General features: G+C 39.0%; 2 protein-coding genes across 16 annotated transcripts in view; both read right to left on the reverse strand.

The window, feature by feature from the left end:
* Positions 1 to 618: 618 nt before the first annotated feature.
* LOC148874177 (uncharacterized) lies at positions 619 to 1176 on the reverse strand. The gene has a single exon (XM_088959968.1). It carries the CDS (start codon positions 1174 to 1176, stop codon positions 619 to 621), a length of 558 nt encoding a protein of 185 aa, XP_088816094.1.
* An 8082-nt stretch (positions 1177 to 9258) lies between these two features.
* LOC148874178 (vacuolar protein sorting-associated protein 9A-like) overlaps positions 9259 to 20682 on the reverse strand; it is a 77549-nt gene continuing 66125 nt past the window's right edge. For all 15 annotated transcript variants that reach the window (XM_088963965.1, XM_088963966.1, XM_088963964.1 and 12 more), the window contains exon 6: positions 9259 to 10254. In XM_088963965.1, the coding sequence (XP_088820091.1) occupies positions 9466 to 10254 (789 nt within the window). In that variant the 3' untranslated portion in view covers positions 9259 to 9465. The remainder of the gene's footprint in view (positions 10255 to 20682) is intronic.

Raw genomic sequence — 20682 nt, forward strand, 5'->3', positions numbered from 1 at the left:
AAAGGTTAACAAACTTCTTTGCTTCTTGTTTACAGAGACAATGCAAATAGAGTGAGATGTCCAAAGATCCGTATAGCTTCCCAAATAGAGTAAGGTATCCCAAGAGTTCCCAAAAGCTTCTTAATGTTTACGGAGTAAAAATGAATTACTTTAAAATGAAACATACAGAGGAACATCCCATGAAACATTGAAAATTACTTTGATCAGCTATGTTTGTTTGTCATTTTGGGTTAGCATAAAACATTACAAAATTGCTTTTCTTTCCTCTCTTTTTTTTTTTTCACTCTTTTCAAACTAAACTTTAAATCATGCCTTGATTTAGGTGTGGGTCGATCAGTTCTTCCATGCCTCCACCATTTCAAACTTCACTTTAAATCTGTTTCTTTGATTACAATCCAAACGATTGTCAGTAGGTCTAGTACTGGTCTAAGGCTTGGGCCAAGTATTAATCCTTATTAGAATCTAGCTCTCTCTGCCAGACAAAGTGAGAAGTGATCTCAATCCCCAAATACCCTGATCAGTGGTTCCATTGCAGGAGATCTTCATTCTCTTTTCCATGTAATTGACTAGGAAGAGAACATGATTTAATCTGTTGAAGTTCAGAGAGTAGTTGGGTGATCAACACAGGGAAACTGTCTGTCTCTTTTGAATCTCCAGACCCTTCAAAGCCTCCCCACCACATCTCCTCTTCCAGAGACTAACAACTTCGCTGCTATCCTCGCCGCCGGCGTTTGGCACCCGTTTAATGACTGGCAAAGGAGGATCCAAATCAACCATTTTGATCGAACGGTAGTCCTCCTCATCTACAAATTTGTCTCTACTGCTACCCACGATCATCTGTCTTCTGCTACCTGTAGTACTAATGAGATCCTTGCTAGAGAACATCTTTTGGAGCTTCAAGTACTTCTTTTTGCCATTGTTGTTGTTGTTGTTGCTTCTACTGTGACCTGGGAAACCAACTACTTTGTTGCTTCGCTTGATCTGGCCCATGCACCCAACTCTAGGGGATACGGGTTCCTTGTAGAAGTACTCGTCGCAGGATGAGATTGTGCCACTGTCCTCACATTTCTGGAGCTTCTCGCCGGTGGTTGCCCACGGTTTCAAACACAAAATCGGCATGATTGATCTGAGCTGAAGCTTGTGATGACTTTGCTGATGATGAAACTCTCTACCCATGTGTCCTCTTGATCTTCTTATTGCTCTAAGGCCCTCAGAATGGTAGCCCACAGAGAGAACAGGACTCACAGTGATCAAATTCGAAGGAGTTGATTGGTTTTGCTTTCAATGGGTTTGTAGTAAACGTTTCCTTTCATATATAGTTGGATTCTTGGGAGGGATAGTATCAGGGTGGACCATTATTTTGGACTCATTATTTTATCTATTGGACAGACGATAAGTACAAACTAAAGAGTCTACGCAGACTATGACAAAGACATGTTTGAATGACAACATGCATGGATTAAGGATGGTTAGGTCAAGGTAGAGAGAGACCAAGCTGTACCATTGACTGTTCATCACACGGCTGGTGGTGGTGGTGGTGATGATTCAATAATAGGATCAGCACTGCATAAGACCTTGTTTAACTTTATCTAATAAAGCATGTGAGGAACACAAAGGGATTGGTGAAATGGTGAGTTGATTAATTCATTGTATATTTGTCGGTGACTGATTTCTTTGAGCTTGTGCCAAATTAATTAACTATTGAAATTTGAAAATAGAGATTTGTCTCTTTGAACTAGGCTTGTACCACTTTTTGTATTTGAAAAGCACGAGAAATTTAATACTGTATTTGTTGTCTGTCTGCCGAGGTCCAGAGAGGCCGGACATGGCAAAGGAAGCAGACCCAGATCCAAGAAATTCACCCAAACAATTGAATAATATTACTAATAACTGTATTAATTAAGATGAGGACTTGTGGTTTCTTTGTGTTTTGTACAGAGTATCTTGAATCCTGTTGAAGGACCAGTCCAATACTCGTATTTTCTGTATGGATTTGCTGGTTGGAGCCTAATGGAGTGTCCGGTGGAAGGTCGGCCTTGAAGATAACAACAGAAGAACTTTGTTCAGTCAAGTTGGCCAGAAGAGAACAAAGAGGACATGAGGCTGTAAGCGTGCAGCAATGGCTAGTAGTGGTGTTAGAAACAAATTAATTAAAAGGAATATGGCTATGTACTAGGGTTCAATTGTTTTTAGCACCATTTTTAATTAGGATAATATCACACCGCATGAACTTAGGAATGTTGTTAAATTTGAGGGTCCAGTTGGGATATATAGGAACTCAACTCAATTTGGCCTTATTCACAACCATCTAGGTTCAGGTAGATGAATCCTATACCGCCACTCCATTAATTGTATTCTATTAAGGGTCATGTCTTCTGTCAAATTATAAGTAGAGTCCAGTTTTGGTCAGGTTTGGCTCAAATATGCTTTGGGTTTCATTTCAATTCAAGAGGTATTTAGAACCGTGGTGTTGCACCCAGTTGAGATTTTAGAGTCCATGTAAGTGCTATTACGGCTGTTCACGGGTCGGGTTGGATTGCTTTACTGATGTTTTTTCAATTGAAATCGAAACTGATCCTGTGTTAAGTAAAATCGACCTGATCGGTTTGAGTCGGTTTGGGTTGGTTTCGGCTCTATTTAGTGGTGACTTAATTGCTGTTCAAGTGTTCATTTCTGATTCTACATTCCCAAAGAAAACCAGTATTTCCTTAATGTTTTGTGGCCCATCCATGGATCCAGTTGTGGAGGAAGCAGAGTTTGAGAGTACTATTTGCCAACTGGTGTCTACTTACACTATAGAGACGATAGATATATAGTATAATTAAGTAGGTTGTAACTACTAATTAAGAACTAATTACTAAGTTGGTTCGGTTCGGGTTGGTTTCGGTTTTCACACATAAAAACCGAAATAGAACCTAATCATCGGTTTATAATTTTTTATAATCCAAAACTGACTAGTGCTGAAGAAAACCCGACCGACTTAGATTGGGTCGGTCCGGGTTGATCGGTTTGATCGGATTGGGTCTTCTTATGAACAGCCCTAAGTGCCATATATATATGCATAAAAAATGAACACAAAATATATATATATATATATATATATATATATATATATATATATATATATATATATATTTACTAATCCAAATTCCTTAATATTTTGTGTTTCTAAATAAAATTTTTGAACTATCAAACTATCTTAAATTTCAATGTATAAATCTCATTATATCTCTATCGCTATGCATGCCTATACATATGAGGGGTTGTAGTTGAATTTATCATATTGATGAGAACAAGCTTCAACTCCCAAATTAAGAAAATATTTCACCTTTCTGTTGGGCAAAGGGTCGTAGTCAGTCGGTATGTGAAGCTGGGCACTGAATCCAGCTTGGGGTATGGACCCACCGGATTATATGATCTAGCAAAGAAATAGATGGAACCAATTAGGTCATTTGAACTTTCCTTTTGTCCTGCATAAAGCCACAGAAAACTGGATTGGACAAATTCATCTCTATGATTGCAAGCTAATTTCCTTTTTCTTTTGTTAGGATAAGACCTTTTTCTTTCCTTCTTCATTTCACTTTTCTTTTAGTTTGTAAGGTTTGGATTGGACAAATTCATCTCTATGATTGCAAACTAATTTCTTCTTGGGTCTGGATACATGACTCTAGTCCGAGTTCACATCTGTCCCCACAGAATGCTCCCCAAAAACGTCCCACATGCACATCTCAGCCTGGATTGAAAACATCTCCTGTATTTGTCATTGGGAGATGTTTCCAATATACAGTTTTTGGGGCGCATGCACTTTGTGAAGGGAAGATTTGAACTCCTCTAGTCCAAGTTGGATCTGGAGTACAACTCACTTTCTATCTGTCAAAATTGTTTTGGTTGGAACCATTCAATATTGGTCTCAATTCTTACAAGTCTCAACTCTGAAGTTGTACTGTTAAAAAAAAAACTTTGTAAGGTGCCATTTTTTTTTTAAGTTTTTATCCAGTAGCTGGGGAGAATCCTTTATTTAGAAAAAAAAAAAAATCCAAAACTCTCCTTTTAAGGCCTTGCTTATCTAAACCATGGGATCCCTATTTTACATGTGGTTCATAATTCTGAAGAGTCCCCAGTGACCAACAATGGGGCTCATATGGGTCCTGTGTTCTCAGGCCTAAGATGCTCCTGTTGCTATTTTCAACTTTCACTGAAAGTAATTCAGATGTTTAGTTGCCTTCAGTGGGACAGACCACAGGATTTAATTTGTGATTCAAATCTGAACAACAGAAAAATGTATAATCAAAAGGTCACTTTCATGGCCATACAACACTTCTATTTTCTGTGACAGCAATAAAACAGCATACAACCAACTAATCTGGGGGTGCTTGGAGCAGTTTATCTGGTAAATGCAAAGTCATGTTTGACAAAGAAAACAACTTGGAAATAAAATAAAGCAGTTTGAGCCTTTGAGGTATCTGGGTCCGTCTTTATCTGATGATCATGATAAGATACTTGTACAATTCAAATCACGTAGGCTGTTAAAATAAAATATCCCAAAAAGTGTTCGACATGTGGAAATGGGTTGGTAATTGGAAATGGGTTTCTGAGTCGTTTTCCACACCCTTCTTTGTAGGGCTCTTCATAAGAAGGCCTAACCCGACCAAACCGATTAATTCGGATTGATTCAATCCGAGTTGGTCGGGCTATCTTCAGCATCGGTCGGTTTCGGATTGTAAAACATCATAAACTGATGGTTCGGGTCGATTTCGATTTTCTTGTATGAAAACTGAAACCGACCCGAACTAAACCGACTAATTGTCCCTTTATGAAGTTTAAATTAATTAAGCCCCCATAACTAATTGTCCCTCTTCAAATCTATTACATTGGCTAGATTAATGATTGTAATTAACTGTCCTGAAGTCTCCCTACAGAATTCACCCAAATCCCAATTAAGACAATTAAACTTCAAAATGAATATATAATCAAAGGGATAGGTTGGTGGTTTTGGAGATTAAACTTAATTACTGAAAAGATATATAACATATATACCTCTGTAATAGGTATTATTATATATGGGTTTTGCTTTTCTTGCGTTCACTACCTCACATACTGTGGTGCCACAGTCCCCGCGTATATATTGTAGTTGAGTTTTTGTCAAGCATGGTTGAACTTAGAGCTGAAACCGACCCAAACCGACCCAACCCGACTCAAACCGATCAGGTCGGTTTTGCTTAACACTGGGTCGGTTTCGGTTTCAAGTTCAGGTAACCCGACTAGGTTGGGTTGGTTGAAAAAACATCAGTAAACTGATCTAACCCGACCTGTAAACAACCCTACTTGTTTGTTGGAAAAATAATCAAACAGATGAGGAGCATATTATTTGAAGGGAAGAAAACAATTTATAAGGGATCCAGATTTCATCCTACAACTATAATTGGGAACAATTTCCATGAATCAAAACATGTAAATATGATGGTCCCCGCAAAGGATACATGTAAAGACTGTTGTCCCTGATCTAGGGGTGGCCACGAGCCAAGCTTTTCATAAGTTATTTGAGCTTAGTTCAGTTTCAATCCAGTTTCAAGATGAGCTTGAGTCTAATAAAAACTCGGCTCGTGAGGCTCATGAGCCGAGTTCAAATAGAAAGATGTTATAAAATAATAAAATATAAAATTATAAAATACGTAGATACATAATAATAATAATAATAAATATAAAATTATAGAAAATAATATATGTCATAATTCTTAATTATTTAAATATCAAATAAAAAAATATTAAATATATTATTTTTATAAAACATTTTTCTCAAATTGAGCTTGTGCCGAACCGAACTCGAACTTACAAGCTTTTGACTCAAACCAAACTCAAACTTAATTACATTTCTGTAATTGCAGTCACTCATTGTTTTACCTCCACTGTTTTGACGGTTGACCTTTTGGTTAGGAGTGTGGACAGTGAAGAAACAACCATTGGTTGACCGCAAGCCTTTTATCACGCTGTGCCCAAATTTGGCATGCAAAGAGATCAGACTTAAAATTAAATCCTTGGTTTCTGATATCCACCCTATTATAGAATTAGACTTAAATGATAGAATCTAAAAATTTACTAATCTATCTCCAAGCAAAGTTCAAAAGTATTGATACATATCAGTACATATGTATACTTGTTTGGATCTGCTACCCCAAGTGAAGGCTACTTGCATCTATCCTCAAGACACTATATCCATACAGTGAGAATATTTTCCATATTTGTATGTTATAATTTGTAGGGAAATGTTCCAAATGTGTGGTTAAAATTTCCTGTGGATAGGTGTGGTTAGTGTTTTTGTAGGTTATAGATCTGGTTGCATGTATTGATCACTAGGATGATCACTATGGAGGTGTTTGGTACCATTGATTACTAGTGATTTTTTTTATAGGAACTATCTCCCTTATTCAGGTCGGATGCTAATGTCATCTAAAAAGAAAAAGAAAAAAAAAAAACAGATCAGCCTTCCAATAAAAAATGAAGATTATTCCTCTTTTAGGCCCGATTTGCATAATCAGTTTCTAAGCAATTTGTTGATTTCTTATTAGATTCATTAGCCAATTTTAAACCATTGATGTGTCTTTGATGTAATGCCTATTTCTTGAAAAAATTAGCAATGGTACCAAACATGACCTATGTTCTAAATAGGAATCGGGTGATTTCAGTTGTTTTAAAAGTTAAAAAGAAGCAAGAAATTCAGTAATTTCTTTTTCTGTTTTTTTTTATTGATTTTTTAATAAAACTTGTGACTTCATTTACCATATAACAAGGTTCAAATTATCGAAACTTATTATATGGGGTGTGTGTATTGTGTTTGACGTAACCAAAACGTGAAATGTAGATGTTCAAAGCTTAATGAGCAGGGAGTATAGCCCCTTCAAATCAGTCAATATCTGAGAATCAACATAGAAGAGTATGGGCAGTTTGGACCTTATCTTGTAATATTATGTTAATTGTGGAATCCTTGGAAGAAAAGAATCTACAATTTATAATATCTCCAACTTTTGTTCTTGATTACTTGATCTGAAGTTGTGTTTTCTCATTTTCTCATGCAAGTTACTAATATTCCATCTTGACTGCATGAGTAAGTTATTTTACCTCAATATATATTCACCTATACCATACGTCCCGTAATTGTCATGCTTTCAGCCCATAGGTTTTTTCTTTTCCTCTCTCTTGGATGAATTTCTATTTCCTTTGCAATGTGTTGTCAACGTCTTGTTTGTCATGAACCACCCCTCTCCTTTTGTCACTTCCATTTCACATTTGAAGTAGGTATGCACGGTTTCTCTTTGTCCTCTCATGACCCATCACTAATTTTTGCTTCTAAAAATCATTAATGTTCTACAACATCACCATAATGTATCTAAAAGCTCCATCCCAGAGAATCAACCGCTCTTTTGGTCATCGGAAATGGTTTAGCCTAATTTGAATCTGAACAATGAAAAGAGGAAGTTGAACAGCAAGTTAAGGACAAAGAAAAAGACTAGTTATAACCGACGAGAATTAACTTGACTCACAACATGTCTTCTGAATCTTTATTCTACATGGGTCATCACTTATCACAATTATATGGGGTCAGTTACATAAATCTTGTTTTGTCATTCCTTCTGTTCTGTCATATATATTTTTAAATTATAAGTGCTTAAATCATTTCTTACTATTTTATCCCATGTATTTTCTAGTCTGACTTTAGCTGTTCTAAACCCTTCAAGGCTTCAACTTGTAGAAAATTTCTTCCTCTTATGGCCATGGGTGCCACAGTGGTTTTCTATGCATGTGACCAAACCATCATAATCTACTCACTTTTTTACCATCTATTTTCTGGTGACTTCATTTTTAACCTCATCCTTTGTCGTTCTTCCACTCATCCATTTCAGCATATTCATTTCTGCCACACTATTCCATACAACATAATTGGTCTAACAATTGTTTCATAGAACTTTCCTTTTAATCTAAGGGGTATTCACCTTTTACATAAGACTTTATGTTCTAAAAACTGTTTCATAGAACTTTTCTTTTAATCTAGGGGGTATTCAGACCTTAAGACACCATCTGTTTTCCCCATCCAGCTTTGATTCTATGGGTAACATTCTCTTCAATTTCTCATTTGTAATGAATTTTTGAACCAAGATACCAAAATATGTGTTGGATAGTTGGTTGGTCTCCAAACCTAAGTGTACATTGATTTGCATTCCTATAATCCTATTATTATTAAATTTACACAGTATATGTTTTGTTTTAGTTCTACTTAAAACCTCTTATTTCTAATGTATTTGTCCACAAATTTAATTTTTCATTTAATTGTTTATAAGATCCCATAATGATGATTAGGCATTAAACCTCAATGAAAAACCATCGTAGCCTTAAAATTTGATGTCTCTCCCATTGGCATTCCAACATTAGTTGTTACACCATCACACAAATCCTTGATCAGGTCTTTATACCCTTTTCATTCCACGTTTGATAAAGTAAAACATGTTAGTGAACTACACCAATGTTTTCAAACCACCATTGACCCAGATGGTTGGACTGTTAGGCTTAGGAACCGTTTCAACAACTAGTTCTATTTCACCCCAAACCCGACCCTTGGCCAAAAACCATTGAATTGGTAAACGTCCATTGACTTGAGCGATCAAACCATCAACCAGTTCAATGGTTTTTGTTTTTTTTTTTATTTTAATTATTACTTTTTTAATTTTTTAAATTTTCCATCAGAACTGGGTGATTGAGCCATCATCGGTTCGAACCGAACAGTCAAACCATCAACCCGGAAACCGGTGGCCAGAACAGTTCCGGTTCCGGGTCGGTTTTTAAAACATTGAGCTACACAACCAAAAGAAAAAAAAAAAAACAAACGTTTGGGATCCTTAATCTTCATTTCTTAATTATTCAAATGATAGTTAACGTAAACAAGAAAAATGCATTTATTAATATAATTACCAAGGGAGAAAGAAAAAACTCGGCAGATCTTGAAGACTCAATGCATCATTCAGTTTTTTACCCAGACAAATACCTTCTCCTAAAACTCCTTAATGTTTCCTACAAAGTATCCCACTGATTCTTCCAGAAACCCATCTCATCTTCCAAAGACAATGATTTTCATTCTTAGACGAACCAAATGAATGTTTTCAAGTGAAAACTAGGGTTTTATGGTACATGAAGTCGAAACAGACCACACTTCCTCTCTTTCTTACTTTTTCGAAGAGCACTGGAAAATTAGAAAATTGAAAATCAAGATACAAGGATAAAACTATGTAATTTATCAATAGCATAGAAAAAGAATAAAATTAGCTCTGAGCAACCACAGCCATGAAACTCAGTACATGTCACTTAAATAACACAGTTATCATTGGGAAATCTCATTCTTTTCCTTTCCTGATATTTAACTCTCTTTAAACTGCAGCTTGGATTCAGAACTTTCCTGTTCTACAGGTGTACCTTGATCTATAATATCTGTTCTACAAGTGTACTTTGATCTATAATATCATCTGTTCTACCAGTATCTTCGTGCTTGTCATTACTCATCCCTGTTTCTATTTTCTCTTCAGATTCCTTTTCGGCATTGAGTTGGGTTTTTAGTTGACTAGGAGGAATAGGCATAGGTGTAGTACCATCCAACCCTTTACGAAGAGAAACATACTTGAAGACAAGTTGCTTGTAACTATTTAGCAGGTCTTCTACATCATTGATTGTCAGGTCACCTACTTGTGCGTACAAGTACCGGTATTCTTGGAATAATCTGCTTAGATGATGATCCTCCTTCAAAAGCTCAGTAGCCCCTTCCTTCTCCAAATCAGGGATGGATGGCCTCTTGGTCATTGAAGACTGATCCTTTGCATGCAGATCCACCTTGTTGGCAGACTTGATTTCAGAGGATTGATGTGGAAGATGGCGTTGTATTGCAGGGGGGGCATTATATCTTTCTTTCTTAGAATCCAATGGCTGTAATTTAGGATCCACATGTTCTTTTCTCTGGACATGCTCAAGATCCTGATTACTCTGATCAGGCACACCTAAATCAGTTGACAGGCCTGACAAAAGTGTCTGGGCAAATTTCATGTTCTCTTCAAACTCAGTTTCATCCATTGAAAGGGACTTTGCATCAATGTTGTAGATGAAAGACTCTGCAGAAAGCATGTTGGTGAAGAAATATGCTGCTTCTGAGACTAATCTAGACTGACGCCTATAGCGTTGTATATATAGCAAGTTTGAATGCAACTGTGGAGGATTTGCCTGCATCATATTATCATCGCAAGGTAATCTGATAAAACTTAGATAGGAATGTGAAAAAATTAGATGGAAGCATCAAAATATAGAAATAAGCCATGACTGGAACTGAAGTATTCTTTTAGCAGCCTCAAGATGTGGACAATGAGGAATATTTTTTGCTAGTCTTAAATCCCTAGTCTCTCCTTCATAAACATGCAAGTTATGCTTTGGTGTTAGGTATTTTTACTAGTCTTAAGCCCAATATTCCTTGTTGGGAATGAGGTTTCCAAGTGCCTAATTAAAGCTAGTTCTATGTACATTTATTCTTAAATGAATAGACTTTTTCCCTTTATGACAATTAATATGCCATCATACTCGGGCAATTTGATAACAGCTGAAGATGCTGAACTAAAAAACTAATTGTTTTGTCATAGTGAAAATTTTAAGGAGGTTATGGGCTCTTTAATGGCCAAAGCTGAAATTGGATAGATAACTGTGTTAGACAGTGTATGCCCTTAGCTCCAACCAGAATGATGTACATTATGACATTTAATGTAAATGAATAAAGTACATATTTGATTCATGTTATTGTGGTGTGTTTCTGTGTAATACCCTTAAATTGGACACATATGAGACTCGTGTTAATTTAAAATCTTCACGGCCATTGGATAGATCTGGGGAGATTTATCCTGCCAAGGTTGACATTGATGTGTTGCCAAGTTGGTTGGGTGACTTGCCTCAATTGCCAAGGTGAGACCTAAGGTACATGCAGTGTGGGTTTTATTGAAACTCTGAACTGAACCAGAATTCCAGTATTGCCCTGGACCTTAGAGATAGATGGAAAAAACTGGAATGTTACACCTGACCCCTAGACTCGATTATGATACTACACTACGTGTCAGATTGGTCTGTCTTTGATATGCCAATCAGTGAGATCCTTAGAGGGAGTCAAAACCTGGGTATGTGGGACAGTCCAAGAATTCATCTGAGTGGGTGATCAAAATGACAAGATCAGCTCCTTTGTCGGACAAAGTGAATGATCGGGGATGCACTCTCTCTGATGGAAACCTAAACTGCCGGTAGTTGATTTCAATCGTTGAAATTTGTTTTGCAAAATATATTTATATAGAGATATACATATATATATATATATATATATATATATATATATATATATATATATATATATATATATATATATGGTTTTGAAATGTTTGCAAAAGGTTTTAATACCCGGGATCCATGTGAGTAGAGAGTGCAGCACTGTACCTTGCAACCGAGGGAGAGGTCCTCTCTTGTCGGGTAGTTGATTTCAATCGTTGAAATTTGTTTTGCAAAATATATTTATATAGAGATATATATATATATATATATATATATATATATATATATATATGGTTTTGAAATGTTTGCAAAAGGTTTTAATACCCGGGATCCATGTGAGTAGAGAGTGCAGCACTGTACCTTGCAACCGAGGGAGAGGTCCTCTCTTGTTGGGTAGTGTTTGATCACTATGGGCTGAGAGGTTAAGTGTAAGACCATTGAGGGTAATACCTGATGGGATAATCTTGCATCTGCCCACAGTCCTTGGGTTTTTATAAGGTGGCTTGACCCAAGGACCATTTAGTGTAAATGTTGGGCCCATTAAGAGCCCATGGTGATGGACTCAGGGGTTCACTATCTCCTATAGTGAATTCGGCCAGACCTTGTAACAAAGGCTGGGCTGAACCCATGTGGCTGATGTGTAGATCAATGTTTGGGTCCCACGCCATACAAGGATAACCAACTGGGCAGCAATTAGGAGGCTATGTGAGCAGATGGACTTAATGGGCCTAAAGCCCAATTTGAACTGGCTTAATGAGATTAATTAAAGGAGGGAGGTTCTGGAATTTAGATCAGCAGATAGGATATGTGGAGGTGTATTAGGGCAGCGGTATACTGGCCTTTGTGGGAAGAAAGAAACTCAAAACATTTTTTCTAACAAGGAAAGGACATTGGAAGATTTGTTAGATCGAATCCTTTTAAGTGCTGTCCACTGGCTAAAATCTTTGGGGTTGTTTTTAGATTTTCCTATGGATGACTTGCTAAGAAACTGGAAAGAAATTGCTTCCACTGCTAGATGCAAGAGGACTCTTTGTCCGTTCTGGTCCCCTCCCCCCTCGGGCTTTATAAAGCTGAATTTTGATGGCAGCAGCGTAAGGAATCTAGGACCCTTTGGGATTGGAGGAGTTTTCAGGAATGAGGAAGGGATTGTTACTACTTTATTCTCTGGCCCTATTGGAGAAGGTGACTCTCTTAGGGCTGAGATCCTTACAACGCTTGAAGGTATTTGAAGAGCAAAGGAATTAAATATTAGCCGCTTGATTCTGGAAGGTGATTCGAAGGTGGTGGTTAGTTTGTTGAAGACAGAGGATAGTGGTTTGTGGAACTTTAACAATGAAAAAAAACAGTTCTTATGGCTAGGTAGGGACATTGAGATTCAGTAAGCTAGGTGAAAAGGAGTGCCAACTCATTTGCGGATGGGTTGGCCAAGCAAGGAGTGAATAGGGAGGCTATTTTTTGGGCTAGTTTTTTATATTTTTCTTTGCATTCCCTATGTTTTCTGTTTTTGGGGAGCTAAGTTATTTTATCTCCCCCTTTGTATACTTATTCCCTCCTCTTAATTTAATGAAAATGATGTTATAGATAAAAAAAAAGGAATTATCCCTATCCACTCAAAGAGTCCAGATCCAAATAAAGGTTTGGATCAATAAACTTGTAATTAGATTAGGAGGGCTGATCTTTATCTACAAATAAGATAAGGGATTATCCTTATCTCTTAGAGAGAGTCTAGATCCAAATACAAGATTTGGATTTGGAAACTCTTAATGGGATTAGGAGAACCTCTCTTTAAGGCTATAAATAGGAGAGTAGGGCGAACCCTCAAAGGATGACAAAAATCATCTGACTGACTACTGAATTCTAGAGAGAGACAACACAGTTTGACTACACTGTCTCTTTCTTCTCAAAGTGGCCCATTTCAGCATAAAAGCTATATGGGCCGAACTGCTCTTTGCAATTCAGCCCATATACCTAGATAATATTAATTAGTAATATTATGAATTTTTATGAGCTTTAATCATGGGTTTTACAATTATTTAATTGATTGGAACAATTATGATTTTTCTGCATGTGATGTATGGATGTGTGATGTGCAACGTTCATGGGCCATAAGTACTTGGCCCATGCTGATATGATAGTGGCTCTTGCGCATACCATGGCTGAATGCACATCATTGCCATGGTGTCCTTAAGATCATTGGATGATCTCCCTTTGTGGTGGGCCCCACACCAGCTTCCTCCCCAAGAGGAATTGTGCGGAACCTTAGCCGTTTAAGGCCCATCTAAATCTAGCTTTATGAAAGTTAATGGGAGCCACTTTGGTTTGACCTAAATTAAACTAGGGCATAATATTTCGTTCCCTCCACTGAGATATGAGTGCATGTGATAAGGAAATTCATATGATGAACTCTCTAAAGGCCTTCCATCATTAACATGAAGATGGGTTCTTTAATAATGAGGAAACACACTATAAAATTGGGCTATCCATTTGTTGTTGGATCTCTTGAATTGTTTCATAAGATGATAGGAGCGTCATAGACCGATGTGGGAGGGGCCTATCCTAAAATGGAAGACTCTCTCACGTTACCTTGGCGTTCACGAATATGATGGGTGAGCACTCACTGGACAGAAAGGTTTAACCTAAAATGGCAATGAACCTTGTCTAATAGAAGCCAAAGGGAAAGCTCATAAGATGAGTGGATATGATCTTTCACAGAAAGGTGGTGGGGTTATGCAACTGAAACAGTTGGCTCCATGTACCCTATGTGATTTCCCACATTTCTAAAGACATAATTTGTAGTCTCCATCACTGAGATTGGAGGGAAACCTTAGAGATGAATAAATGGAAATGGAACATAGATTAAAAGCCATATCTATGTAGATAACATGAACCAAATAAGGTTGTTGACTAATATTTGGTTTGCCCTTTACCAGAAATGGCAAACGGACAATTCGCTAAATTGTTGGACGACAACAAGCTTAAGGGCCCTAACTACGCTAACTGGTACCCTAACTACGCTAGCTAAAAACCCTGCCCCAGAACGTCCGGGTGATAGGGCTTCTGAGGCAGCACAACCTCCTTAGATAATCCGATACAACAACAGTTTGATCAGATTGAATTGTCCAAGGATATCTTGGATAGTCTAAGGACGATGTATGAGGAGTAGAATCGTTCTACTCGTCAGAAGGTCTTGAAACAGTTCATAACCGCGCAAATGTCCAAGAACCAACAAGTTCATGACCATTGTCTTAAGTTGATGGGATACATCAATGAACTTGAGGCTCTTGGATCCGGGCTTGATCATGTCACCAAGGTTGATGCCATCCTAAATTCTTTGCCTCGTTCCTTCAATCAGTTCATCATGAACTACAACATGAACAAGCTAAATGTTAGCATACAGGAACTCAACAATATGTTGCAGAGGGCCGAGGAACTGATAAAGAAGGATGAACCCATTGCCATGCTTGTTTAAGGTGCAAATTGGGCAAGAAGAAGATGAAGGCAAAGAAGAAGCCTTAGAAGAAAGTTAGCAAGACCAAAAGATAGAGGAAGGACAAAGCATCAGATGCTTGTCACTTCTACAAGCAGGCCGACCACTGGAAGAGGAATTGTCCTCAGTACCTAGAGACCAAGAAACAAGGTAATTTCGAATCCTTTGTCATAGAAACCAATTTGTTGGTAACTTCTGCTTCCTGGTGTATTGACTCCGATGCTTCAACTCATGCGTGTAACTCACTGCAGGGGTTTAGGACAAGCAGAAGACTGAGTGATAGAAAGGTGATTCTTTACTTGGGGACTTCTACAAGTGTTGCAGCTATAACCATAGGGACTATAGAATTGTATTTCAGAGAAGGATTAATTACATTAAAAGATTGTCTTTGTGTACCCACTTTGAGAAGAAATTTGATTTCTGTTTCAAAATTGTGTGTGGATGGATATTCTGTTCTCTTTAGTAATATAATTACTATTAAAAGAAATAGCAAATTCCTCGCATACGGAGAACTTGAGAATGGTCTCTATGTTCTCCATCATTCTCTGGAAACAAGCATAACCGAAACTATGCCCGATAATATCCCCAAGAAAAGAACCCGTGATACAGTCAATCCCACATGCCTGTGGCATTATCGACTTGGCCACATTAACATAGATCGTATCACAAGGTTGGTAAAGGATGGTCCTTTGGATTTTCTAACTATAGAAGATCTTCCAACCTGTGAACCTTGTCTTCAGGGTAAGATGACGAAACGACCATTTAACGGTAAGCCTGAAAGATCGATAGGCACACTTGACCTTATACATACTGATGTATGTGGTCCCATGAATGTTAGGACACGTAACCAGCACATTTACTTCATAACATTTACCGATGATTATTCATGGTATGGTTACGTGTAGAAAACACTGATGTGGGCCCCACAACTACGGTCCCACTGTGTTGTAGGGTGGAAAATGTCCTAGTCTGCCTAGGGTTAACTATTGGTCATTTAGTTGTTTCAGTTGTTATTTATTTCAGTCTTATTTTTTGCTCTACTTGTTATGTAAAGACTAAGGGCAGATCTGTCCTTTCCATGTAATGAGCATAACCTATAAATATTAATTAAAGTGGCGGCGGCGGAACATTAAGCTTCTGCTCCTCCTTTCAACCCTTGTGTTCTACTGCTTCTCCTCCCTCTTCCTCTTCTTTCCTCTTACCTTTCTTCTTATCTTCGATCCTGAAATCCATTAGGGTTCAAGACCGATAACAGTCCTGAACTTCTACTTGGTATCAAAGCTAGGGCTTCTCATGTGAGTCTAGTCCAACCGACCACATGAGAACCATCTAAGGCTGGAAGCTGAGAAAGCAGAGTTCGTTGACTGGTTCTTGGAGATCTCCAGAGGATTAGCAGCTGTTTGAAGAAGTGCCACGGTTGCAGCGAGTTGGTGATCAGGAAGAATCAGAGAAGGCTAGGGTTCGGGTAACCTTGGTAGGCAGCGAACTGCATCCTATTGTAAGTCTTTTATTTTCTGAGAGAAGTAACATCAAAGAAGATAGGTTGGACCTATCCAGCAAGGGTGGCCGAACTACTCTAGGGTTTTATCTCTCTATTCTCTAGGGTTTTGTCTTATCCCTGCGGCAAACCCTAGTATTAGGCCGAACCTTGTGATCTTATCCCTGCGGCAAACCCTAATAGTTCTCCTCAACATTGATCAATTTTAGGATTTCATATTAACCCTAATACAAACCTTATCCGTACGGTACTGTCTGGAGTGTACGGCTCTTAGGACTGATTAAAACCTCAAATTGGCTTCAGCATATCAGATTGCTCTTCAAACTGTTTTTCAGTTTTCTTTTGGGGTTTCAAACACTTCTAAAGGGGTGAAAACAGTTCGGACTGTTGCTGTTGTGTGTGGTTATTGATTTCAGATCAGTCTTATACATGTTTCATGCACATCTACCGTGAGTACAGATTGGTTCTATACTGATTTTGTGACTGTGGTTGGGAGTCCTAGTGCTGGTTTTGACTGTAGTAACCATAATTTTGAGACTTCTGGTTCTTGACCGAAATGGAGTTTAAGAATTAGGCAAAAGGCAGTTTTGGGAACAACAGTTATGGTGGTGGTTCTGAGATAGGTTTTCAGATTACAACCGTAAAGTTTGATGGATCAAACTATTTGGAATGGCCCAATCAGCCATGATGGCTATTGGGGGAAGGGGCAAAGTAGGGTATCTCTTGGGAGATGTGGCAGAACCTTCCAAGGGAGACCCTATGTATACCAAGTGGGTCCAAGAAAACTACTTGGTTATGACATGGCTCTGTAATTCTATGCAGCCCCATATCAGCCGAAATTACTTATGGGCAAAGACAGCCAAGGAGATATGGAATGTGATGAAAGAGACTTACTGCCAACCCCTTAATGTTGCCAGAGCATATGAGTTGAAATGTGAGGTGAATTCCCTTAAACAAGGAGAGAAACCGGTGTCGGTCTACTTCTCTACCTTGAAGTCCCTGCGGCATGAGATTGATCACTTAGAGACTCTTGAGTGGGAGAGTCCCAAAGATGCTCAGATACATAGAAAACACATCGAGACAAACAGAGTGTTTGAGTTCCTGGTAGGACTGAATTCAAAATATGATATTGTGAGGCAACAGATTTTGACTAGAGATAGTGTGACCCTCTCTCAGGCATACTCCTTAGTGCACAGTGAAGAGACCAGGAGGAAAGTCATGATGAAACCTCAGCCGCTTACACCTGCCTTGGTAGCTGTCAAACCCAAAATAGAGGGTGATTCAGAGAGGGACAGAAAGAAGGAAGATAAAAGGGATGTGGTGTGTGAGCATTGCAAGAAACCTAAACACACAAAAGAAACATGTTGGAAGCTGCATCCACATTTGGTCCCGGCAAAGTTGAGAAATAAAAGGGGTAATGCTCATGTGGCTATGACTACTGATTCAGCATCCTCATCTGGCACGAGAGGCACACCATTAGAGACCTTAGCTGCAGTTCGGGCTGCTCTAATACAATTGGAGAAGGAAGTTGGCAGTTTAGCTCAATTACCGCAGTCATCATCAGCTCCGGCCACATCGGCCTTTGCACACTCAGGTACTCGAGCCTCAGCCTACCATGCCTCCGCTCTAGGTACTACTGAACCGTGTTGGGTAATAGATTCAGGTGCACCCGACCATATGACTAGCTTGCCCTCTTTGTTTACTACTTATCACTTATCTTTTGGTAGGGATAAAGTATCTATAGCTAATAGCTCTCTTGTCCCTATTTTTGGCAAGGGTGACATCAAACTGTCGGATACTATATCCTTGTCCTCTGTCTTGCATGTTCCTAAACTGGATACTAACCTCCTTTCTGTTAGTAGTATTACCAAACATTTGAACTGCTTAGTAACTTTCTTTCCTGACCGATGTGTTTTTCAGGACCTGGAGACGAAGAAGGTGATTGAGACTGGCTGTGAGACGAATGGGATCTATCTGCTCGGGGAGAGTTCTCGTCGGGAAGAGTCAGTGGATAAGAAGTTACTTGTTTCTCAGGTTGTGAGTCCGGTTATGCTTTGGCATAACCGATTGGGTCATTTATCTTTTCGGTCCTTGAAGAGTCTGTTTCCTACTTTGTTTGAGTTTGTTGAGTCATCTCAGTTGAAGTGTGAAAGTTGTGAGTTTGCTAAACATTGTAGAAACTCTTATTCATTGAGTAATAAAAGGAGTAATAGTTCTTTTGATATTGTGCATACTGATGTTTGGGGGCCATATCACATTCCTTCTATGGGTGCGTACAGGTATTTTTTGTTATTTGTTGATGACCACACCCGGTTTTCTTGGGTTTATCTTATGCGATCACGAGATGAAGTGCCTGCCCTGACCCGAAACTTCCACCAAATGATCCTAACCCAGTTTGATGCCAGGATAAAAATGCTTAGATCTGATAATGCAAAGGAATACTTTGCTAAGCCATTGGCATCGTACCTCCTTAATCATGGGATTATCCACCAGAGCACTTGCCCTCATACACCTCAACAGAATGGGGTTGCAGAGAGGAAGAATAGGCACATCTTGGAGGTGTCTATAAGTATTATGTTTACCTCCAATGTCCCTATTCGCTTCTGGGGTGATGCTATCCTTACGGCGGTATATCTTATTAATCGGATTCCTTCTCGGGTTCTTGATATGAAACCTCCTTTTTCCCTTCTATACCCCAATGAGGAGTTGTTACTATTCCCCTCAAGACATTTGGTTGTACCTGTTTTGTTCAGCTTCTCGGTCCCCATCACTCCAAGTTTGAACCCAAGGCCTCCAAATGCATCTTTCTTGGTTCTGCACAAACTCAAAAGGGTTATTGTTGTTATGACCCTGTCTCAGGGAAGAAGTTTGTATCCATGGATGTCACTTTCTTTGAGACACCCTACTATTCTCGGGTCTCTCCTCAGGGGGAGAGTAGTGAGCGTGGAGATTTGGGTCCTTTTCTTCAGGGGGAGTGCAGTGAGAACATGGTTAATACCTTTGGGGCTGTTCCCTTACCTATTCCAGTTGGTGATGAGGGCTGTAGTAGCGAGGGTGGTCAAAGGGATCGGGAGTTGAGAGTCTATCACAGGCGATGCAGGCAGGTTGATCCCGGTCATCAACAGTCCCAGCCAGCTCCAATCTCTTCTACGGCTCCAAGTCCAGATATTATAGTCCTAGGGCCCACAGAGACTCCTTCCATTGTTGCTACCTCACCCTCTATAGATGACCTTGACCTTCCCATTGCCCCCTGTAAAGGAAAACGACATTGCACCACATCTACAGCCCACTACATCTCCTAGTTTTTGTCCTATGGTCGCTTATCTCCCTCCTACAGGTCCTATCTCACTTCCGTTGCTGATGTCCCTATTCCGAGAACGGTGCAAGAAACCCTATCAGTCCCGGAGTGGAGAGGTGCAATGCAAGTTGAAATGGATGCCCTGTTGAAAAATAATACCTGGGAACTAATTGACTTGCCCAAAGGAAAGAAACCAGTTGGATGTAGGTGGGTATTTACTGTGAAGCACAATGCAGATGGTTCCATTGAGAGGTACAAAGCTCGGTTAGTTGCAAAAGGGTTCACTCAGACTTATGGTATAGATTACTTGGAGACATTTGCCCCGGTAGCCAAGATGACCACCATTCGGGTTCTATTATCTCTTGCAGCAAGCTACACTTGGCCTTTGTACCAAATGGATGTTAAGAATGCCTTCCTGAACGGGGACATGCAGGAAGAGGTTTACATGCAGTTGCCTCCTGGATTCTATGATACAGAGGCAGGTAAGAAGGTCTGCCGGCTCAATAAGGCATTGTATGGTTTGAAGCAATCACCTAGAGCTTGGTTCGACAAATTCAGACTAGCCCTTGGGAAGTTCGGTTATGTACAGGCCCAGTCAGATCATACATTGTTCATCAAGAGGGTGGAGTCGCCACTGACACTACTTGCAGTTTATGTTGATGATATTGTGGTGACAGGAAATGACAACCATGAGATTTAGTCCCTCAAACAGCTCCTTCATCAAGAATTTGAGGTGAAAGATCTGGGTACACTACGGTATTTTTTGGGTATTGAGGTTGCTAGATCTAAACAGGGGATCTTTGTCTCTCAGAGGAAATATGTTTTAGATCTCTTGGCTGAAACTGGAAAGCTAGGTGTCAAATCTGCATATACACCCATTGAACAGAACCATAGGATTAGTGCAGAGAGTGGGGAGCTGCTTGAAAACAAAGTTATGTTCCAGCGGTTAGTGGGAAAACTCCTATATCTATGCCTTACCCGACTAGACATCAGTTATGCCATTAGTGTTATCAGTCAGTACATGCATTCTCCTAGAACCACACACCTTCTAGCAGCAGAAAAAAT

Source organism: Nelumbo lutea, chromosome 1, assembly GCF_056320005.1.
Source record: "Nelumbo lutea isolate HS-2025 chromosome 1, American lotus-T2T, whole genome shotgun sequence".
NCBI classification, from domain to species: domain Eukaryota; kingdom Viridiplantae; phylum Streptophyta; class Magnoliopsida; order Proteales; family Nelumbonaceae; genus Nelumbo; species Nelumbo lutea.

Excerpts from the sequence above, each read along its gene's own strand:
- LOC148874177 (XM_088959968.1), bottom strand. The coding sequence starts at position 1,176 with ATGGGTAGAGAGTTTCATCATCAGCAAAGTCATCACAAGCTTCAGCTC.